This window comes from Bombina bombina, chromosome 5, assembly GCF_027579735.1.
Source record: "Bombina bombina isolate aBomBom1 chromosome 5, aBomBom1.pri, whole genome shotgun sequence".
NCBI lineage: Eukaryota > Metazoa > Chordata > Amphibia > Anura > Bombinatoridae > Bombina > Bombina bombina.
This window is the reverse complement of record NC_069503.1, coordinates 1,018,461,296-1,018,486,247: the sequence shown is the minus strand read 5'-3', so window position 1 is coordinate 1,018,486,247 and position 24,952 is coordinate 1,018,461,296. Positions and strand designations below refer to the sequence as shown.

The following is a 24,952-nucleotide window of genomic DNA, read 5'->3' as shown; positions in this document are numbered from 1 at the left end:
TTTTTACATATCTCATCACTTCAAGGGTATAACAAACCCTAGGATATACCATTGCTAAAAATCAAGTTGAGTTTAATTAATGAGATATGTCAAAAAAGTGTGCTAAACTCACCCTTTCTGTGCCGTTGCACTGCGCTAACCTCAGCGGCTCTAGCCGCCCACAGCACATCTCTCTTCTACCAATGAGGTGCAGCTTGCACCTCTAAACCAATAGCCATGCGTGCATACAGCAAACTTTCAGTTAGCACGCACAGCTATTGGTTTAGAGGTGCAAACGTCACCTCAGTGAAGAAGAGCAATGCGCCGTGGGCAGCCAGAGCCGCTGAGTTTAGAGCTGTGCAACGGCACAGAAAGGTTGAGTTTAGCACTCCTTTTTTTTTTTTTTTTTTTTTTTTTAACATATCTCATCACTTAAACTACACTTGATTTTTAGTGATGGTAAATCCTAGCGTTTGTTATACGCTTGAATTTACTATCACTTTAAGCTAGTGCAAACATTTCTAAGTGGTGCAGCAGTATTAGCAGGAAATGTGTTGATACAATTAAAGGGACATAAATACTTGTTGAACATAGTACCAGCGCTACGGAATTTGGCGGCGCTATACAAATAAATGATAATAATAATAATAATAATACCCATTAAAAATGTCAAATGTTTAGCCTTAAAAACAAAAGTATTCACCACTCTCAAAATAGCTGCAATGCTTTACCACTGCCCACAATATGCCATTGCCGTCTCTCTTTTTATTCCATATCCGCTTTAGACTGGATGAAGGCACATTTTCAGCCAATCCAGAGAAGTGATATGACCAAAGTAACAAAGGTAGTAGTGGTCTCCAAAAGGAGCACTGAAGCTTGTTTGGGAATTGTCAAATTTCTAACATTATAAAAAATGGTGTTCATATCTAATGAAGGTTCTTAAGTCCCTTTGTTATAATTTATATGCATAGCGTTTGTGGTCAGTTAAGTACTGCACTGTAATTTACCTGTGTACAAAATAGATTTAAAAACTGTTTATTGTAGTATTGAGAGATACATGTACTTATGCTCTTATTAAGCAGTCACTGTGTAGAATATTACACCCAATCCTTTGCCAATATACAGAACTACAGTTTTCACATTTACATTTTGGGGTACTGAACTGTGAATTTAGAGTCCCTTTTTAATGTTGTCAATATACCCTATGCATGAGTGAAATGAAGTGCGTAAACGTTCTAAATGAAAGTTTTAAGGACCCCAAGAATTTGATTCTTATTTATGTATCTCAAGATACTTTTCTAAATTTATCATGTAAAGTATATTATTTTAAAATCTAACTGTGTCTTAATAACAACAATGCAATTGACAAGATTAAGTCAAATTTAATAGAGGGGACTAAAAGTTTCAAATAGAAAATGCTCTGTGTTATAGCTTATTATTATTATTATTATATTGATTGCATATAACTATGAATTTAATTTCTGCAAGAGTTAAACCCTTATTTAAAAGATCATACGATACAGTAGAATTGCATAATCAATAAATGCATAATAAAAAGACTAAGCCGTAGCACTTGCTCTCTATTAAATGCATTTCAATTTCCCAGCCCCCTGTATCCTGTCACAGCCATCAGCCAATTACAGACTCATATACTATGAACTCTTGCACAAGCTCAGTAGTAGCTGGTGCCTTAGAAATTGTGAAAATAGAAAGACTGTGCACAATTTAATAATGGAAGTAAATTGGAAAGTATCTTAAAACTGCTGCTCTGTCTGAATAATAAAAGTTTAATTTTGACTTCAGTGTCCCATTAAAGGGACACTAAACACATTTCCTGCACCTCCCTCTAATCATGGGTGCTGCTGCCACTTGGTTACACTGCAGGTATCTGAAGTAGAGTTACTGCACATGTGCAAACAGGTCAGCACTGGAATGTAGTAAAAGATAGGTTTCAATATGGCGGCACTTATGGCTCAAGGGAGGCAGGGAATAATTTTAATATTATACTTTATAAAATGTTTTTAGTGTTTAATATCCCTTTAAAGTAGGCACGTGCATTCGGATCATTTGTGATGATCTGAATGCAGAAGAAGGCAGCCGCTTGCGGCATTTGGCTTTTTTTTGGAGACTGATTTCTTCTTGTGAGAGTGCAACAAACTAAGATCTACACAGAAAATGATAGTGGTATTTGTATTTAGATATATAGAGAATAACCCAAACAGTTAGGAGTCAAGGGGGTAAAATTCTAGGAGCCAGTGGCTCCTGAGTTTCATGAGCCCTGGTGTACTCTCCAATCACCAGCTAGTTACCAGTAGTGCATTGCTGCTCCTGAACGTATCTATGCTTTACAAAAAGTCTCTTAAAAACTTTCATGGTTCAGATAGAGCTTGCGGTTTTAATTTTGAATCTTATGACCCTTTAAAAATGATTTTAACTCACAAAAATTAAGGCCTAGTTCCATTGTTGTTGTAAACTGATGGTAACAAGTATTACCTTTATTAAAGTATATGGAGAGGTTTTAAGTTGCCACCAGTTTACAAAAGCAATGAAAGGGAAGGCATTTATTAACCCGTCTGCATGTAACAAACTAAATAATGAGCGCCTTGTAAAATATTTATTTAAGTAAAGTGGAAAAAAAATGAATTCCACAATCATCATTTTTTTTGCAGGATTCTTAGGTGATTACTGCATTTCCCCAGAGAGGCTTAGGGCATACTTAAGTATGCCTTAGCTTACCTGGTGCCCCAACATGCTACGCAATGATTTGCTTAGGTCTGTACAGGAGCCCATTTACAGATGGCTCTAATGGACCACAGCAAATATTCAAAATAAACTTAAACTAGAGGCTTAACTAGAGATGTATTTCTAACAAGATCACAAGTTAAAATTACCAAACAATTTATTGTATTATGCTATTTTGCAATGCAGTGCTAATAAATATATTGACAATATCCCCTTAGTCCCAACATTCAGGTGACTTGTTTTGTCTCACAACATTCTCTGGTATACATGATGATTTATTCTCTGTCCATTATCATAAACAAAGGCAAAGTAAGGTTTTTTTAATGGGATGGATCACAAAGAAAATTGACATTTAAAATGCTCAAGTAAGTGTGCATTTAATGTATCCAGAAATATATGGTGGTATTATGTATGTTTAAGATCAAATATAAAGTGATTGGCATATTACATAGTTGGTTTGATTTTCAGTATTACAGGTCTTCAATTAATGAACCATGAGTGACTGTAATTTGACTGCCTGCTCATTGGTTTATTCTATGTGCAAGTTTTTGTAGTCCACTGGTTTTCAAACCTGTCCTCATGCCTCCCCAACAGTCCAGGTTTTCTGGATTACCTTGGTTGAGAGCAGGTAAAGTAACCATGTTTACTAATCAGCTGATTGGTTCACCTGTGCTCTAGTTCAGATATCCTCAAATGTGGGCTGTTAGGGAAGTCTGAGCACAGGTTTGAAAACCAGCGGTGTAGTCTCATGAAATAGTTATTACAGACTTCCAAACAATTGGATTAGGGTGCTGAAGGACCAAAGTGGAGTTGTGGTGTGTTGGGTCAGTGTTACATCATGTTGAGGGGAAAAGTTGGACCAGGGCTGGATTATTACTGTGTGAACCTCCTGACAAACTGGGGCATTTATATATGAGAAAGAGATCCTGGAGGGACAACAGTGCACGCAAACCATGAAAATGCCACAAAATGTGTGACAGTTGGGAGCTCTAGTTATTATTTAAGTGTTTAGTTTTAGTAAAATACAACAATTTCTTAAAAGGGAAGAGTCCACAGCTGCATTAATTACTTTTGGGAAATACAGAACCTGGCCACCAGGAGGCGGCAAAGACACCCCAGCCAAAGGCTTAAATACCTCCCCCACTTCCCTCATCCCCCAGTCATTCTTTGCCTTTCTTCACAGGAGGTTGGCCGAGAAGTGTCAGACGTTTGAGAGAGTCTCTAATGGAGGGTAGTACTCTTCGCAATGGGACTGGAGTTTTAAATAATCCTGTCAGCGCCTCAGTGAGAGCATGGATGAAAGTTGAGAGTCCGGAGATGCAGGTAGAGTTTTCCTGCAAACCCATCCCGACTCATATTAACAGCTCCTTGGTAATCAGAGTTGACGAGTTTCGCTGCCTACCTTTCTTCACTCAAGTCCATGTCAGAAGCGAGGCTACTATCTGTCACACTTGAAGGGCCGTGTTCCTGTTCCACAGCGTAGATTCTGGTAAGATCGTTTCATTTTATTAATCAATATGGGAATGTATTGTTAAAAAAACAAGGTTAAGTCCCAGTGGGACTCCTTTTATCTTAATAAGGAATCATGGGTTAATATCTCCTGAGGGGGGTTATTGAACAGGGGGGACTTTAATAATGTTTGTTGTATGGTTCTATCTGCAAATGTGTAGCTATACCTAGGCTCACAGCCTTTATGGAACATAACGGCCTTATTTTAAGGACGCGTTCTCTCAAGATTGCGCGCCCTTTTTATGACTGGCACGGTGCACCTCGTGACGGGTGCGGTTACGTTGTTTTTCACTTCCGTATGCTGTGTGCGACCGAGAGAGTCTAGCTCGAGGGTAGTCTGGTTCACAGGAGGTGGTGAGTTCCCCAGCCATTGGGGGTGTTAAAGGGTGCCAGTCATTTTTTGTAATCCCAAGATGTGGAGGATTCTGATATGCGTGACACGGATGCCTCCAAAACGGAGAATGTGTCTTGTGATGAATATGCAATGGCCCAGGTAATCAGTGCCCATCAGTTATGTTCCGATTGCCGTTTTAGAGTACTCTCTTCTCCCGCACCAGGGAGCTTAGAGTGCATTAAACCATCTGCCTCCGAGGTTTCCATGACCCATGAGGCGTGTGCCCCAGACCTTTTCCCAGCTGGCTCGCCTTTGCGTTCTTTTAAGACCTGTTTTGGCATTGTTGGAGGATCCCAGTCCTAGTGGGCCGAGGGATCAGAGGCCTTAGAAGCTGGATGGCAAAATGGATATGACGTTTGGGGATGAAGCCAATCTCCTTAACGTCTCCGCTTTATTTGTTTTATTTTCTATTTCTCTTTTTATGTTTTTCGAGCTTGGGTGAATGGGGCTTCTAATCAGCTAGCCCTGTTGTACTTTTCATTCACCTTGGGCATTCACACGATGGGTGCTGCCTTTTTTTTTTTTTTTTTTTATCCGGATGGATGTGTTTTATTGGATTTCCTTAAGCTCATGGCTGTTAGATTTTCGTTTTATGAACATTCTTCTCTGGAACCGATACTTCGAATATTGGTCGCATGGGCACTTCCTCGGAAGTTGTGCACTTGTTGAATATTAGAATTGTGTTTTCTAGTTCATTTATCGATCCTTCAGGACAAATTTTCTTGGACCTTGAGCAGTTTAGGAGTGTCATTATACCAGGCTGGTACTGGTCGGACGCTTTTTCGGCTGTTACCAGGGTTCATGTTACCTTCATGGTGCTGATGAATTAAATCCTGTTGGATTCTGAATGTCACTTGGCCTATTCTGTGGACTCCAGGCTCGGATCCTACTGAAGTATAAGGCCTGTGGTTTATATGCAACCCCTCTGGACAGAGGGTTGTGAGTGCCAATCTAGGATGGTTGGTTCGGGCTACTCGCCTGGGATGCAGATCTGTTTTTGCAGACGGCATCGTGGTTCTTCAGGTCCCTGGGGACTCGGAGCAGTTATTTCCATTCTTTGGAAGTTGGGAGATGCGTGTGACCTTGTGGTCTGGTGTGCCGAGTGATTACCGTTTTGGACGCGGATTCTTTAGCCTATTGCGCATTTTCTTGGGGTGGCGGAGTCTCATTCCTCCCCGCCTTGGGTGGATCATCTGGTCTGGATGCGCGGGCATGTCTTTCTTCCTCTATTCCGAGTTGTGTTACTCTAAGAGGTGGTGTGCAGGGGTTCCCTGCCTTCTGTGGGCGTCTATGTCTCCAGCATTTGCCTGCTAAAAGTAGTTTCTTTGGAAGTTAGATCCTTCCAGTATCTCTGACTGTTGCCTATTCCATTTTATACCCTTGGTCTGACCACTTTCTTTGACGTTAGGGTGTATTACGTCCTTGTTGCAACTCTAGCCTTGGGGCTTGCCAGTGAAGAGTCGAGGTCGGGTAGGGATGGCCGCCCTTCTGGGGTCAGGTAGTTGACCATTTATCCTCGATGCTCGGTTAAGGGCTTCGTGGGTGGTGCCTTACGTTTAATTCTCTGGAATGGCAAGCAAGGCCCAGGGTTATCATTTGCCTTCGGGGGTTGATTGCTAACCTGCCTGTGTGTGTAACACGCGTTACCGCTTGCCTATGAGATTTCCTTGCGATCCATATGCACTGGGTGCTGAATCTTAAAATGTTCAGGAGTTCTTTATAACTCTTGGGTTTGAGGCTATGCTAGATCGCCAAGTCTACGGACTTTAGAGGCGCGCTCCTCCTCGTAGGAGGCAGTTTAGGGTTCCTCTGGAAGTTGGGTCTTTCGATCAACTCCCTGTCGAGGACCCTGGCCTAAGTCCATGTCTCTTTAGATTGGTGTGGACGGTTAGGTTTCAAACTAGATGTTTGTGGTCCCGTGTGCCTCTCGTGGGGGCTGGGACTCTGTGAGAGATGCCTATCTAACTGTGGCTTAGGCTTTAGGGCCTTCTGACGGGTCCCTACTGGTCTTCTGGTGCATTTAAGATGTTCCTGTAGACTCAAGGTGTTTTCAACTCGGTTGGCGATATGGCAGAAGGGTCTCGCCTCTATGGTAGGGTATTTACCCGTTTGTTTTCATTTCCTTCTCTTCCAGAATGGGGTTTGGGTTCTCCGGGTTTAGAGTTACCTTAGTATCTGTGGCGTCCTTTGGGTCCTTGTAGGGGTTTTTCCCTTCTTGCGTTTCTGGATCCTGGAAGGAGAGCTGTGATGTAGTGTCTGGTTACTCCGTTCCTGCAGCGGGAGGCTGAGGGTTTGCACCCTTTGGGGCTTTTGCTATGTGTTGGATATGATATATGGATGCTGAGTATCTGGGAGCCTTCTTCCCTTGGGAAGTGTTCCTTTTTGGACGAAGACAGCGTGTAGGGGGTCTCGTACCCGAACACAATGTCTATCCTGACTCACGTTAGCATGCCATTTGTAACAGTGATCTATCCGAGGGCTTTGGTCCTCGTTGATCCTTCCTTTTCTTCCTTTCTCTGGGACTCTTGTCTTTGGTTTTGACTAGCCTTTGGGCTGGGACCATTATCCTGGAGGGGAGGTTGGGGATCAGTTACCCCTTGCGGTGTGGACCGTTTTCTTAAGTGTGGTCCTCTCCTTTGTGAATGTCCTCCTCTTTTCTACTGGTGTCGGGTGGGGGCGCTCCTTGGAGGAGCCCACTATTCGGAGGGCTGTAAGCCCTTGAAGGGTTTGCAGTTGGAACCATCTACAGCTATTTGTCCTGTGATGGTGCTACAGCTAATTGCACTTGTTTGTATGCTAACAAGTTTTGAAGCACCTTTAGGCGGATTTGGGTTAGCAACGGTGAGTCAGCCTTCCTCTTGGAAGCTGGTCATTGAGAGTTCCTGCTCAGGTGGTGTAAGGTTCTTTTGGAGAGCTTTTTTCTAGCTGCTGGAATAGTTATCCTGTTTCTGCTGTCTCTGCCTGTCTAGCCTGCAGGTCTGGATATGTTCTGAGGCAACGGAGGACTCATTGTTTTCCTGGTGTACCTTAGGGTAGGGTACAGGATCACAGGGATATGAGGATGTTCCTCGAGTCCTTGTTGGGAAATGTTTCCCTGTGTATGGATCCTTTTTCTTTAGTCCTTATGCTTCTAGGGAGCTCATCTTCCTGGGCATTGCTCTTGTAATACAACCATGGGCTGTTCTATAGGTGGAAGTGGGAAAAGTTCCTTTCGGATTTTTCCTGGACTCTGTTTTCCCTTTTGGGGGGCTGATGCGGTCCTTGTCTTTAACCGGGTTCCTTCTTGGGAGCCGTGGCCCATGGACGCCTCAGAGGTTGTTTGGGCTTAATGGACTCTAGGTCTGAGTGGTTTTTAGTTCGGCTTTGCTGACAGTGGAACTATAGTGCAGTTACCTGGGCTCGGGTTTTCTACCCTGTTGTTTGTACTTAAAATTTAGGGTGTTAAGTAATTCAGGCTGTGGTGCCTTTTGAAGGGGTCACATTTTGCACTCACCCGTTGTTTGTATTCAGTGTCCTCTAGCTTGGGTATGGTTTTCCCATAAGTAATGAATGCAGCTGTGGACTCTTCCATTTTAAGAAGAAAAACATAAATTATGCTTACCTGTAATTTCATTTTCTTCTGAAGGGAAGAGTCCACAGCTCCCATCCGTGTTTTTTCGCTGAGGCAGCTGTAATTTTTTTTGTTCTTCTGGCAGCTTTTTTCACTCTGATATTTCTTCTACTGTTCCTTGTTCCCTTGACAGAATGACTGGGGGATGAGGGAAGTGGGGGAGGTATGTAAGCCTTTGGCTGGGGTGTCTTTGCCTCCTCCTGGTGGCAAGGTTCTGTATTTCCCAAAAGTAATGAATGCAGCTGTGGACTCTTCCCTTCAGAAGAAAATGAAATTATCAGGTAAGCATAATTTGTTGTTCTTAATTTTTAAATATGTAAATAGTTAATTATGGTACATTTCCATGTTTGGATATTTTCTAAAAGAATAGAATCCCAATGTTAAGTAAACCTAATTGTTTTATGATTTTCTACTTCTTTCAGGTCCTTTGAAACACAGCTGTCCAGGGTAGAAGCAGAATTGTTGAGACGCGAGGCTCCTCCTTCATATGGTCAACTGATAGCCCAAGGTTTAATTCCACCAGTAGAAGACTTTCCAGTATGCTCTCCAAATCAGGTAATTATTGAGTTTGAATTTGTCCAAGTCTTAAAAATACTTATTGGATACAGGACTTTTAAAAATCAACGTTCTCTGATGGTATATATAACCACATATTTCTGTTATTTAGAATTGGTGTTCATTTAATCTCAGAATTGTGTTTTTGTTTTTGTTTTTTTGTTTCTCTCTACAATAAACAACAGTCTGAGCCATGTTTTACGTGTCAATATGTCATATTTTCTCTCTGGAATAGCTCACTAATCATGTTAGTTATGTATAATTTAAAGTCTAATTCGTACCGTCTCCATCCGTTTACATCACAATTCATGTTCTGAATTCCTACAAACCAAACAGAAGGTTGGCCTCAAACCTGATGAAGGTACAGTTGTGTACAAATGGAGTTTACTACATGCTCTCTAGTCCATTCAGAAATTTAGCACAAAGTAATTTTATCCTCACACTTTTTATCCTGGTACCTTAGAGGGACTAAAAGCTGAATTCACAATAACATATTTTATTTTGCACTTGAAAAACTGTGCAATGCATTTTTATGATTTATTATTCCTCCTTTTCCTGTATCTATCGTTTTTATGTCTTTCTCTAACCTTTCCATATGTACTAATATATTACTTTGGTAGATGGTTCCCCTCAAGCATCTTATGATTAGTTAGTGGAGGCAGTATTAAAAAAAAAAATCCCAGTTGGATAGATTATGTAAATGTGATGCTATTATAGATCTATTTTTATTGGCTGCTAAGACTACATCCGTCTCTGTTGGATTCAAACAAAGCAAAGTTTTTGCAAGCTAATGTACATATGGGTTTTACTATTTAGTCTCAAACCTTTAGGTGTTGCTTCAGTGAAAGATAGCTTCCTCTGCAAGATCATACTTTTGAATCTTTTGCATTTTTCTCCTAGGATAAGATGATTTCGAGGACATCTCATTTGTTACGCCCAAATGTAGTAATAATTCTGACAATGTTGTGTCATCATTCTGCTTATATTGATATCAGAAAGGCTGATTGATTAGCCTTTTGTCTGGTTACAGAAAGTAAAAACTTCAAAGGCTTTTTAGATTTATCAGGACTCATACTACTAGAGCCATTGCTTTATTATGGTCCAAGTATAATAAAGGATGCAACTTTAAGCAACTTTCTAATTTACTCCTATTATTAATTTTTCTTCATTCTCTTGCTATCTTTATTTGAAAAAGAAGGCATCTAAGCTTCAGAACTCTGGACAGCACTTTTCTCCAACATTGGTGTGTCCGGTCCACGGCGTCATCCTTACTTTTGGGATATTCTCTTCCCCAACAGGAAATGGCAAAGAGTCCCAGCAAAGCTGGTCACATGATCCCTCCTAGGCTCCGCCCACCCCAGTCATTCTCTTTGCCGTTGCACAGGCAACATCTCCACGGAGATGGTTAAGAGTTTTTTTGGTGTTTAAATGTAGTTTTTATTCTTCTATCAAGTGTTTGTTATTTTAAAATAGTGCTGGTATGTACTATTTACTCTGAAACAGAAAAAGGATGAAGATTTCTGTTTGTAAGAGGAAGATGATTTTAGCAGACAGTTACTAAAATCGATTGCTGTTTCCACACAGGACTGTTGAGATGAAGTAACTTCAGTTGGGGGAAACAGTTAGCAGACTTTTCTGCTTAAGGTATGACTAGCCATATTTCTAACAAGACCATGTAATGCTGGAAGGCTGTCATTTCCCCTCATGGGGACCGGTAAGCCATTTTCTTAGTTAAACATAAAAGAATAAAGGGCTTCAAAAAGGGCTTAAAAAACTGGTAGACATTTTTCTGGGCTAAAACGATTGCTTTACTAGGCATATTATGCAGATTCTAACTAATAATGGTTATTATAATCTTGGGGATTGTTTAGAAAAACGGCAGGCACTGTGTTGGACACCTTTTTCAGATGGGGCCTTTTCTAGTTATAGACAGAGCCTCATTTTCGCGCCACTAATGCACAGTTGTTTTTGAAGAGCAAGGCATGCAGATGCATGTGTGAGGAGCTAAGAATCACTGAAAAAGCTCATAGAAGGCATCATTTGGTATCGTATTCCCCTCTGGGCTTGGTTGGGTCTCAGCAAAGCATATAGCTGGGACTGTATAGGGGTTAAATGTAAAAACGGCTCCAGTTCCGTTATTTTAAGGGTTAAAGCTCTTTTTGGTGTGCAATACTTTTAATGCTTTAAGACACTGTGGTGAAATTTTGGTGAATTTTGAACAATTCCTTCATACTTTTTCACATATTCAGTAATAAAGTGTTTTCAGTTTGAAATTTAAAGTGACAGTAACGGTTTTATTTTAAAACGTTTTTTGTGCTTTGTTGACAAGTTTAAGCCTGTTTAACATGTCTGTACCATCAAATAAGCTATGTTCTATATGTATGAAAGCCAATGTGTCTCCCCATTTAAATTTATGTGATAATTGTGCCATAGTGTCCAAACAAAGTAAGGACAGTAATGCCACAGATAATGATATTGCCCAAGATGATTCCTCAAATGAGGGGAGTAAACATGATACTACATCATCCCCTTCTGTGTCTACACCAGTTTTGCCCACACAGGAGGCCCCTAGTACATCTAGTGCGCCAATACTTATTACCATGCAACAATTAACGGCTGTAATGGATAACTCTATAGCAAATCTTTTATCCAAAATGCCTACTTATCAGAGAAAGCGCGATTGCTCTGTTTTAAACAGTGAAGAGCAAGAGGACGCTGATGATAATTGTTCTGTCATACCCTCACACCAATCTGAAGGGGCCATGAGGGAGGTTTTGTCTGAGGGAGAAATTTCAGATTCAGGAAAGATTTCTCATCAAGCTGAACCTGATGTTGTGACATTTAAATTTAAATTAGAACATCTCCGCGCACTGCTTAAGGAGGTATTATCTACTCTGGATGATTGTGACAATTTGGTCATTCCAGAGAAGTTATGTAAGATGGACAAGTTCCTAGAGGTTCCGGTGCCCCCCGACGCTTTTCCTATACCCAAGCGGGTGGCGGACATAGTAAATAAAGAGTGGGAAAGGCCCGGCATACCTTTTGTCCCCCCCCCTATATTTAAGAAATTATTTCCTATAGTCGACCCCAGAAAGGACTTATGGCAGACAGTCCCCAAGGTCGAGGGGGCGGTTTCTACTCTAAACAAACGCACTACTATTCCTATCGAAGATAGTTGTGCTTTCAAAGATCCTATGGATAAAAAATTAGAGGGTTTGCTTAAAAAGATTTTTGTTCAGCAAGGTTACCTTCTACAACCAATTTCATGCATTGTTCCTGTCACTACGGCAGCGTGTTTCTGGTTCGAGGAACTAGAAAAGTCGCTCAATAAAGAATCTTCGTATGAGGAGGTTATGGACAGAGTTCAAGCACTTAAATTGGCTAACTCTTTTATTTTAGATGCCGCTTTGCAATTAGCTAGATTAGCGGCGAAAAATTCAGGGTTTGCTATCGTGGCGCGCAGAGCGCTTTGGCTAAAGTCTTGGTCAGCGGATGTGTCTTCCAAGACAAAATTGCTTAACATTCCTTTCAAGGGTAAAACATTATTTGGACCTGATTTGAAAGAGATTATTTCAGACATCACTGGGGGAAAGGGCCACGCCCTCCCACAGGATAGGTCTTTTAAGGCTAAAAATAAGCCTAATTTTCGTCCCTTTCGCAGAAACGGACCAGCCTCTAATTCTACATCCTCTAAGCAAGAGGGTAATACTTCACAACCCAAACCAGCCTGGAGACCAATGCAAGGCTGGAACAAGGGTAAGCAGGCCAAGAAGCCTACCACTGCTACCAAAACAGCATGAAGGGATGGCCCCCGATCCGGGGACCGGATCTGGTGGGGGGCAGACTTTCTCTCTTTGCTCAGGCTTGGGCAAGAGATGTTCAGGATCCTTGGGCGCTAGAAATAGTTTCTCAAGGTTATCTCCTGGAATTCAAGGAACTACCCCCAAGGGGAAGGTTCCACAGGTCTCAATTATCTTCAAACCAAATAAAAAGACAGGCATTCTTACATTGTGTAGAAGACCTGTTAAAGATGGGAGTGATTCATCCAGTTCCAATAAGAGAACAAGGGATGGGTTTTTATTCCAACCTGTTCATAGTTCCCAAAAAAGAGGGAACATTCAGACCAATTTTGGATCTCAAGATCCTAAACAAATTTCTCAAGGTTCCATCGTTCAAAATGGAAACTATTCGAACGATCCTACCTACTATCCAGGAAAATCAATTTATGACTACCGTGGATTTAAAGGATGCGTACCTACATATTCCTATCCACAAGGAACATCATCAGTTCCTAAGGTTCGCTTTTCTGGACAAGCATTACCAGTTTGTGGCACTTCCATTCGGATTAGCCACTGCTCCAAGGATTTTCACAAAGGTACTAGGGTCCCTTCTAGCGGTTCTAAGACCAAGGGGCATTGCAGTAGTACCTTACTTGGACGACATCCTGATTCAAGCGTCGTCTCTGTCAAAAGCAAAGGCTCATACGGACATCGTCCTAGCCTTTCTCAGATCTCACGGATGGAAGGTGAACAAAGAAAAAAGTTCTCTGTCCCCGTCAACAAGAGTTCCCTTCTTGGGAACAATAATAGATTCCTTAGAAATGAGGATTTTTCTGACAGAGGTCAGAAAATCAAAAATTCTAAGCTCTTGTCAAGTACTTCATTCTGTTCTTCGTCCTTCCATAGCGCAGTGCATGGAAGTAATAGGATTGATGGTTGCAGCAATGGACATAGTTCCTTTTGCACAAATTCATCTAAGACCATTACAACTGTGCATGCTCAGACAGTGGAATGGGGATTATACAGACTTGTCTCCGACGATTCAAATAGATCAAAAAACCAGAGATTCACTCCGTTGGTGGCTGACCCTGGACAGTCTGTCACAGGGAATGAGCTTCCGCAGACCAGAGTGGGTCTTTGTCACGACCGACGCCAGCCTGGTGGGCTGGGGCGCGGTCTGGGAACCCCTGAAAGCTCAGGGTCTATGGTCTCGGGAAGAATCTCTTCTCCCGATAAACATTCTGGAACTGAGAGCGATATTCAATGCTCTCAAAGCTTGGCCTCAACTAGCAAAGGCCAAATTCATAAGGTTTCAATCAGACAACATGACGACTGTTGCATATATCAATCATCAGGGGGGAACAAGGAGTTCCCTGGCGATGGAAGAAGTGACCAAAATAATTCAATGGGCGGAGGATCACTCCTGCCACTTGTCTGCGATCCACATCCCAGGAGTGGAAAATTGGGAAGCGGATTTTCTGAGTCGTCAGACATTCCATCCGGGGGAGTGGGAACTCCATCCGGAAATCTTTGCCCAAATAACTCAATTATGGGGCATTCCAGACATGGATCTGATGGCGTCTCGTCAGAACTTCAAGGTTCCTTGCTACGGGTCTAGATCCAGGGATCCCAAGGCGACTCTAGTAGATGCACTAGTAGCACCTTGGACCTTCAACCTAGCTTATGTATTCCCACCGTTTCCTCTCATTCCCAGGCTGGTAGCCAGGATCAATCAGGAGAGGGCTTCGGTGATCTTGATAGCTCCTGCGTGGCCACGCAGGACTTGGTATGCAGACCTGGTGAATATGTCATCGGCTCCACCATGGAAGCTACCTTTGAGACAGGACCTTCTTGTTCAAGGTCCATTCGAACATCCGAATCTGGTTTCCCTCCAGCTGACGGCTTGGAGATTGAACGCTTGATTTTATCAAAGCGTGGGTTTTCAGATTCTGTAATAGATACTCTGATTCAGGCTAGAAAGCCTGTAACTAGAAAAATTTACCATAAAATATGGAAAAAATATATCTGTTGGTGTGAATCCAAAGGATTGCCATGGAACAAGATAAAGATTCCTAAGATTCTATCCTTTCTACAAGAAGGTTTGGAGAAAGGATTATCTGCAAGTTCTCTAAAGGGACAGATTTCTGCTTTATCTGTCTTACTACACAAACGACTGGCAGCTATGCCAGATGTTCAAGCATTTGTTCAGGCTCTGGTTAGGATCAAGCCTGTTTACAGACCTTTGACTCCTCCCTGGAGTTTAAATCTAGTTCTTTCAGTTCTTCAAGGGGTTCCGTTTGAACCCTTACATTCCGTAGATATTAAGTTACTATCTTGGAAAGTTTTGTTTTTGGTTGCAATCTCTTCTGCTAGAAGAGTTTCAGAGTTATCTGCTCTGCAGTGTTCTCCTCCTTATCTGGTGTTCCATGCAGATAAGGTGGTTTTGCGTACTAAGCCTGGTTTTCTTCCTAAAGTTGTTTCTAACAAAAATATTAACCAGGAGATAGTTGTACCTTCTTTGTGTCCGAATCCAGTTTCAAAGAAGGAGCGTTTATTACACAATTTAGAAGTTGTCCGTGCTCTAAAATTCTATTTAGAGGCTACTAAAGATTTCAGACAAACATCATCCTTGTTTGTTGTTTATTCTGGTAAAAGGAGAGGTCAAAAAGCGACTTCTACCTCTCTTTCCTTTTGGCTTAAAAGCATTATCCGTTTGGCTTATGAGACTGCCGGACGGCAGCCTCCTGAACGAATCACAGCTCACTCCACTAGGGCTGTGGCTTCCACATGGGCCTTCAAGAACGAGGCTTCTGTTGACCAGATATGTAAGGCAGCGACTTGGTCTTCACTGCACACTTTTGTCAAATTTTACAAATTTGATACTTTTTGCTTCTTCGGAGGCTATTTTTGGGAGAAAGGTTTTGCAAGCTGTGGTGCCTTCCGTTTAGGTGACCTGATTTGCTCCCTCCCTTCATCCGTGTCCTAAAGCTTTGGTATTTTTTCCCACAAGTAAGGATGACGCCGTGGACCGGAACACACCAATGTTGGAGAAAACAGAATTTATGCTTACCTGATAAATTACTTTCTCCAACGGTGTGTCCGGTCCACGGCCTGCCCTGGTTTTTTTAATCAGGTCTGATGAATTATTTTCTCTAACTACAGTCACCACGGTATCATATGATTTCTCCTATATATATTTCCTCCTGTCCGTCGGTCGAATGACTGGGGTGGGCGGAGCCTAGGAGGGATCATGTGACCAGCTTTGCTGGGACTCTTTGCCATTTCCTGTTGGGGAAGAGAATATCCCACAAGTAAGGATGACGCCGTGGACCGGACACACCGTTGGAGAAAGTAATTTATCAGGTAAGCATAAATTCTGTTTTTTATTGGTGGATGAATTTATCTGCCAATCAGCAAGAACAACCCAGGTTGTTCACCAAAAATGGGCCGGCATCTAAACTTACATTCTTGCATTTCAAATAAAGATACCAAGAGAATGAAGAAATTTGATAATAGGAGTAAATTAGAAAGTTGCTTAAAATTGCATGCTCTATCTGAATCATGAAAGAAAAAATTTGGGTTCAGTGTCCCTTTAAAGTTACCAGTTTACTGTGCTACATCACACTCAGTATTTAGTATGAAGGCATTGCAGATTGCTGCCCTTCTGACCTATGCAAGGAGTTTTATATGTGTTGATTTGATCATTTGATAACATTATAGTATGAGAGAAAAAGATTTAAACAGCAATTTAGTGGCAAACAAAACTTGCTTTAATACCAGAGTTGCATTATGTGTACTACGTTGCACTGCCTGGGAACTCTAGCACAAAGAACGGCAATTAAACAACCAGCCCCCCATATCGGTATGCGGTTTTGTTCTGACTCATGAATCGGTAGCCTTGCCACCTGCCCACTTAGAAGAGAAAAAAAAGGCATGCTTACCACACAACATTTTGAAAGACAGGTCACAGTGATGTTGTGTATATATTAAAGTGATTCACAATGAGCATTGCCAGTATGTGCCACATTATTTTCAGTATTGGGTGATACTGTTCTTTCAGACCAAACTGTCAAATTTAAAGGAATTTGTTTAACAATAAAATGTTCAGCAAACTTTTGTGCAGCTGTAATTTATTCATATTTGGTAATATCTTATGACAGCCTGCTGATATGCACCTTTTTTCGTGGTCCATTCTTGGAGTCATTTGCAGGGAACAATTAATTAATTGTCTTTCTTTCTCTCTCTAAATATGTACTATATGTAAAATAAGAATTGGGTATATACTGTATGGAGAGTCCCAAATACTTTTTATGAAGTTTTGATCTGATATAATTCACGTGACCCAAAGCTATATGGCAGGGAAGTTTACATGGCAGTGAAGATTTATTATTATTATTGTAGCCAAATGCATGTTGTGTTTTATGAATCAGACAATTTTAATATTTTTCACTTTTTTAAAAACCAGATATGCTACATTGCTGTTTTTAGAAACTAAGCATTGTAAAATAATGTATTTTTTATTATTTATGGTAAATACTTTTATGCTTTTGATATTTGTTGTATTTACCATTATGCTTCTCTAATAATGTTTGTTGTTTTTATACTTTACATACTTGGTGAAATGGTATTTTATAACTATTAACGGCAAGTGTTTGTTTTTCATCTTTAATAGGCATCTGTTTTGGAAAACTTGAGACTTGCAGTTCGTTCTCAACTTGGGTTTACATCGATTAGGCTACCAATCACAGGTAGATCAAGCAACATTTGGAACAGAATTTTCAACTTTGTACGGTCACGTAATTCTGGATCATTGGCATTAGTGTCAACTGATGGAGACAATGCTACCAGCCAGAGTGTAAACAGAGACACAGATCGGAATAATACTCATCGAGGGCTTTTCTCAGTTGAGTCTGATGATACTGATACAGAAAATGAGAGAAGAGACGCACAAGGTGCAGTTGGTGGTGTTGCTGCTCCATTACCTCAAAAAACTCCTCCTGTTTCTGCTATAGAAGCTTCAGTAAGTGCAAATGGTAGTACATCTACTCAAGCTTCATGCAGTAACATAGCTGATGCAAGGGAGACCTCTGCTTCAGAGCTACCAGCTGTAAGTCCAGCACGTCAGCAAATCAGTAGTGCTCTTAGCCGAATGACTCAAGGTTTGCGTTGGGTACGAATTACTCTTGGGAGATCAAGCTCTGCAAGCCAGAACCAAAGTCCACTGAGACAACTTGACATTGGTGGAGGTGGAAGAGAAGATGATGACGATGTAGAAATGTTAATTCCTACCTTAGACTTTGATATGAATGACTGTACTAGACCATTGCTTGATCTTGCGTCTGATCAGGTTCAAGGAAATACACAAGGTTTAAGTTCACATCATGGCGTGAGGCCATGCACACGTGATGGCCCTTGTGAGTGCTGTGGCATAGTGCACACCGCTCAGATCCCTGACACCTGCTTGGAAGCAGTGTTAAAAAATGAAACTAGTGACGATGAAGCATTGTTACTTTGTTAGACACACACAGCAGCGGAAACACTGCATTCAGCAATATATAGTCACTGTTTTGTACTTCACTGCAACTAATTGATGCTTGGACTATTCAAGTGAAAAAAACTAAAGACTTGAATGCATCATCATGGGTACCTCTGGCTATTAAAGTGAATGTTTTACATCCCAAATGTTATATGCATTTAACTATAAACCAGTTTTGAATAATACAGAAAATTCAAGCAGGTACAAAATTATAGTTTACACTATAGATAGACTAGTTGTGTAAATGGCTCTGTGAGCATCCTTGGTATGGGCACAACTATGAATTTCTGAAAATTTGCTTTAGTTATTAACACATGATTCGCTACTGATGCAAAAACCATTGTACTGGCTTTAGTGCATCAAGTGTTTACACATTTTAAATACATGTGAATCCAGATGCAGTACGTTTTGTTCTTCGTTGCCAAACTATAGACGCTAAGAAGATGTTGGCTTGGTCTTTTAATTTCTATATCCATATTTACAGCCAATCACAATTCTGTCAACAACAAATAAGATAACTAAGAGAATGACTAAGCTCCTCTCTTTTGATGGGCGCAAGTAACATTGTTGTTTATTACAACATTTCATTTGAAAAAGGGTTTGCTTAAAAAAAAGAAAATGCACTGGTCTGCAACGTGCACATTTTAATTTAGATACTAATAAACGCTAAATTATTGGTTTTAGTACAGCCATTTTAAAGAAAATTATTTTTTTATTTGGGTTTTGTAAAGCATTAAAAGTCTTGACATTTTTATAATTGCCTAAACAAAATGTGAATTAAAAACTGTTTAAATCTAATTAAGCAGTATCAGTTGTGTATCTTCTATGAATTCTATTTGCTGATGCAGATACCTCCCACTAATGCTAATTGGCTGATATTTAACAATTCTTATTGTATCTTTCAGCCAATGAGCATCAGGTTGAAATGCTTATAATTCAGTGAGCGTTAATAGGAAGTACAGAGCTGATACTTATTAAATAGTTTGTTTAAATGTAAACACCTTGGCAAAAAAAAAAAATCAGTGTTTTTAAATAATGTTGTGTCCTGTTGGATGATAAAAATATCCTTTTAAATCATCACTGATGACAAAAGCCAGGCCCCAGCACTAAATATCTATTTTAAGTTAACAAAATCATTTGTCAATCTTTTGCACGCAACTTTTGAAAAATAATAAATTATATAACTTGTCATTGGTTCACATTTATATCTGTTTTAGGCAATTTGCAGCATTTTGATAATTTTAGGTTACGTATTTTGCTTTATGGCCTCTCAAGGGAGCGTGGGACAAAACACAACTTTAAAGGGACAGTCAACACCAGAAATGTTGTTGTTTAAAAAGAAAGATAATCCCTTTATTACCCATTCCCCAGTTTTGCATAACCAACACAGTTATATTAATACACTTTTTATCTCTGTGATTATCTTGTATCTAAGCCTCTGCAAACTGCCCCCTTATTTCAGTTCTTTTGACAGACTTGCAGTTTAACCAATCAGTGCTCACTCCTAGGTAACTTCACGTGCGTGAGCTCAATGTTATCTATATGAAACACATGAACTAATACCCTCTAGTGGTGAAAACTGTCAAAATTATAGGCGGCCTTCAAGGTCTAAGAAATTATCATATGAACCTCCTAGGTTTAGCTTTCAACTAAGAATACCAAGAGAACAAAGCAAAATTGGTGATAAAAGTAAATTAGAAAGTTGTTTAAAATGATATGCCCTTTTTGAATCGTGAAAGATTATTTTTTTTGGACTTGACTGTCCCTTTAACACAAAAGCAGGTGGTGTTAAATATCCCTTTTTTTTAAAAAAAATAATTTGATCAACTTTTTAATGATACCACACAATGGGGCCTATTTAACAAAGGTCTGTCGGACCTGATCCGACAGTGCGGATCAGGTCAGACAGACCTCGCTGAATGCGGAGAGCAATACGCTCTCTGTATTCAGTATTGCACCGGCAACTCTTGTGAGCTGCTGGTGCAACGCCGCCCCCCTACTTGATCGGGTTGAATTGTGGCGATTCCTGTCGGCCTCCGAGCAGGCGGGCAGGGTTATGGAGCAGCGGTCTTTACGGAGCTTGATAGGCCCCTATATATAAAGCACTTTTTTTTATAGTGACATGTCCCTTTCTCGTCTAACAATTAAGACGTTCAATTTAAAGTTCTTTGGTGTTTTGGAGATAGGTTCCATAGAATTTTTTTTTACACTGATAACTAACCTTTAATAAAATGCTTTTACAGATAAGTTTGTGGAAACCTCTTTCCATGTGTAATTTGTACAATCAACTGATTTTTAACCACCATAATGGAGACAAATTGCTCAGCTAAAAGATAACATTTCCTATCACCACATAATGAATAGTAGACCTGCATTTGATGTGACTATATATGACCACTGTAGTTGTATTTGAGGCTGGATTTGTGCAAATTTAGATGTTTATGTGTTTAAATAAATTCAGCGCGAAAAAGGCAAATGCTGTGGCCATATTCGTCATTCATTTTGAAAATAAATCGTTGAGTGCACGTGAATAGTAAATTGTAACTTACTTATTTTCCACTTTGTCCATTAGAACAATAGAGGTTCACTCTTAATCTTGTTTTTTATTTTATTTTTTATATGTATTGACAAATATTCTCTCATAATATTGCAATATTTAAGGGGACATGAAAGTCAAAATATAAACTTTCTCAATTCAGAGCATGCAGTTTGAAACCGCTTTCCAATTTAGTACAACCTCTTGGTATCCTTTTTTTAAAGAGCATACGTAGATATGCTCAGAAAAGTGCACTTGTCTTGAGCATTATATGGTAGGAGTGTTTGCAGCTATGTATAACATTGCTATAAATGTTATAAACACTGCATCTATATCCCTCAACAATATAGAACATTGATAAAAAAAAATGAAACATTGCTACAAATACTGCTGCCTTATAATGCTTAGGGCATATGCACACTTGAGCCTACCTAGGTATGCTTTTCAGTAAAGGACACCAAATGAATCAAGTAAATTGTGAAGTTGTATAAAATTGCATGCTCTGTCTGAATGAGTTTTTTTACTTATGGCTTTTATTTACCTTTTTAAAGGTTGAGATGCTAAGATTATACCTCAAATTATGAGTGATTTGTTTTATATTTAACCTCCTTCCCTTTACTTTAAAACATTTACCTTTTAAAAGTGACGCTGTTCTGAAACCTCTATCATCGATATAAAAGAGCAGCATTTAAATAGTTAAAACTAATATAGCAGTATCAGTTGTGTGCTTACTGGCTAATAGGTAAGGTTATTCTTGCAGTTCATATTTCATGGCAAAAATACATGTTTAAAAGGCCACTAAAGTCAAAAATAAAGTTTTAGGTTTCAAACAAAGCATGTAATAAAAAAAACCTAATGTACTTTCATTATCAAAACATGCACATTCATTTTTATATGCACATATTTGAGTCTCAAGCTCCTACTAAGCATGTGTAAAATGCACAGTATATACATTTTGTGATTGGCTGACTGCTTTCACATGATACAGAGGAAGCTAAATTTAATTTTAAATAAGGCAGTAGAATATTTTCTGGCAAATTTTAAAATGAATCCAAATTAGGTGTTAATGCATTATCCTTTTATTGTGTATTTTTACAGTTATTCAATTCTACTCTATCTATTAACATAGCAACATAGTAGATGAGGTTGAAAGAAGATAGAAGTCCAAGTTAAACCTATACAGATCCTACTTGGTTTACAATAAAGAAGCTCCAATTGAGCTTAAATTCCATTAAAAAGGGTGACCCATTTTAACACAATCATATCCCTGAATTCTGTTTCTAGCCAAAAATGTAGCTAAGCTATTTTAAATGTATCTAACGTATTGGCACTCACTACCAGTTTGGCTAACCTCTACTCATAGTTTAAATTCTCCATTCCTCTTATTACTTTTGTGGCCCTTTTATGAAATCTTTCTATCTCCGCAATGTCTTTTCTAAGATCGGTCCTCAGAACTGCACTCCATACTCAAGGTGAGGGCTTATATAGTGACAGAATTATTCCTTCTTCCCTTGCATCAATGACTCTCAATATATGCTAGTATCTTATTAAAGGGACAGTCTACACCAGAATTTTTATTGTTTTAAAAGATAGATAATCCCTTTATTACCCATTTCCCAGTTTTGCATAACTAACACAGTTATAATAATATACTTTTAACCTCTGTGATTATCTTGTATCTAAGCCTCTGCAAACTGCCCCTTTTTTCAGTTCTTTTGACAGACTTGCAGTCTAGCCAATCAGTGCCTGCTCCCAGATAACTTCTTGTGCACGAGCACAGTGTTATCTATATGAAATACGTGAACTAACACCCTCTAGTGGTGAAAAACTGTTAAAATACAATCAGAGGTGGGCTTCAAGGTCTAAGAAATTATCATATGAACCTCCTAGGTTAAGCTTTCAACTAAGAATACCAAGAGAACAAAGCAAAATTGGTGATAAAAGTAAATTGGAAAATTGTTTAAAATGACATGCTCTATCTGAATCATGAAAGTTTATTTTGGCCTAGACTGTCCCTTTAAGCTTAGAAGCTACTGCCCTGCATTGTGAACCAAATTTTAGCTTATTTATAAGTATGCCCAAATCCATTTCCTCCTTTGTTTTGGTAAATCCAGTCCCATTTAATTTATAGGTTGCCTGCTTATTTTTACTTCTAAAATATAGAACCTTACATTTTCCAATATTAAATGTAATTTACCAGCCCATTCTTCCAATTTTTGTAAATCCTCTTTCAAAGCAATTTCATCCTGCACTGACCTAATGACTTTACACCACTTTGAATAATCTACTAAAATAGAGATGTTATTATGTAATCCTACCTCCTAGTGATTAATAAACTATTAAAAAGAACAGGGCCTAGTACTGATCCCTGGGGGACACCACTAATTACATTTGTCCAATCTGAGTATGATCAATTTACTACTACTCATTGCTCCCTGCCTTTTATTGCTGCTATTTCATGAGGATGGTTGACCGTTTTGAGAACTGTGTCCCTTTTAATTGTTCTAAAATGACCTGTTCTAATTTTGCATCAAATTTCTGTCAAGATAATATAGTTAAATAATATAGTAAACTAACTACAGATTCATATGTCACTAAATTATGCTTGTGTACTTTTATGAAAAGCAATTAACATCTGTTTCTTACTAGCCAAGCAGCAAATTTTGACTTCACCACTATATGAAATTTAGGGTTTTTTGGGTTTGTTTGTTTTTTGCAGTTAAAGGGATATTCCAGCCAAAATTGGAAACTACATGGGTGCATTTCGGTATTGAACAGAAGCAATTTTATAATATACATGTATTAGCAAAAATGCTTCTAATAAAAGCTATTGCTGTTTCAAAAGTGTATTTAAGTATGCACCGTGCACCAGCATTTTAAGCACAACACTTTTTCAGAGAGCCTACAGTGCTTTTACCATCTGATAATGACTCAATTTGTTAATTGGTGACGTGATACAAGCCCCACTGATGACCTGAGCAGCTGCATTATTTAAAATGTGAGTGCAGTGAAAATATCTTGCTATGCTTCACATGCAGAGATAAATGTTAACACTAAAACAGTGATAACTCTTAATAGAAGCATTTTTGCCAATACATGTATATTGCAAATATGTTTCTATTCAAAGATTCAATAAATCTATGTGCATTCATATTTTGACTGGAATGTCCCTTTAATACCATAAACAACTGCATATATAATTGAAATACTTGCTCATAATCTGACAAAATGAAAACAAAAGCTTAAAAAAATAAATACATTATTTATAATGGCATTTGTGTTCATGAATCACTTTTGTCAATTCAGTACTTGTTAAGTTCGCCTCTTAAAGTCAATTATGGTCTCCATTTTTCAACTGGTTATGTTCACTCAACTGGTTATGTTCACTCAACTGGTTATGTTCACTCAACTGGTTATGTTCACTCAACTGGTTATGTTCACTCGGCTGGTTATGTTTACGCGACTGGTAATGTTTACGCGACTGGTAATGTTCATGCAACTGGTTATATTAATTCAATAGTTAAATGAGCATTATTAAAAATGATTTGACTGGTGTTAAACTGGTTATAACACTATTTTGTTCCAAATTTTATATATGCATACACACACACATATATATATATATATATATATATATATATATATATATATATATATATATATATATATATATATATATATATATAATGTATTTATTTCTGAGCCCTCTATGGGTGCCAGGAATGTCACTTTTTACTTGGATATAGCTATTCAGAGTCCCAAAAAACTGAAAGAATACTGCCTAGCTACATTAGTAATATTACCTTTCAGAACAAAACAAATTGTGATATAGGAAATGGATACCACGAAAGTATAACACATCAAAAAAAAAAATATCATCTGCTGTTTATTTATTCTTTTCCCTTTTATTTTAGGATGTATTCTGATGTAATATGAGAATTGTGTTTTGTGTCTATGCTATTTATTAAATTTTTAAGTACTTTGAAAGTCATTTTAAAAGCATGTTTCAAGTCTTGTGCATATGTCCTGTGTAGTCAGTCAAACTGACCAAATATTTTATTATGTATAAACATTAAAATTACTTTTTGCTATGCTGTGAGTCGTTTATTATATGTGAATTTCAGTCTAAGATCAAGTGTGTTGTGTTACCCATTTCCATGAAAAGCAATGCAATGTTGTAACAAATAATTTAATTACTGCTTACGGAGCAGCACATAGGGGCGGAATTATCAAGCTCCAAATGATAAATTGGCCCCATAGTCTTCATTCTCTTGTTGGCAAATAAGAATGGAGCTGACACAGAGGCATTTGG

At 39.0% G+C, this 24,952-nt stretch overlaps 1 protein-coding gene across 1 annotated transcript in view; it reads left to right on the top strand.

Annotated features, from left to right (window-relative positions):
• The window catches only part of LRP12 (LDL receptor related protein 12), a 152,689-nt gene extending 127,958 nt beyond the window's left edge, over positions 1-24,731 (top strand). The window contains exons 6-7 of the mRNA XM_053715277.1: positions 8,657-8,789; positions 17,241-24,731. Of these exons, the coding sequence (XP_053571252.1) occupies positions 8,657-8,789; positions 17,241-18,086 (979 nt within the window). The 3' untranslated portion in view covers positions 18,087-24,731. The remainder of the gene's footprint in view (positions 1-8,656; positions 8,790-17,240) is intronic.
• The last annotated feature ends 221 nt before the right edge of the window (positions 24,732-24,952 follow it).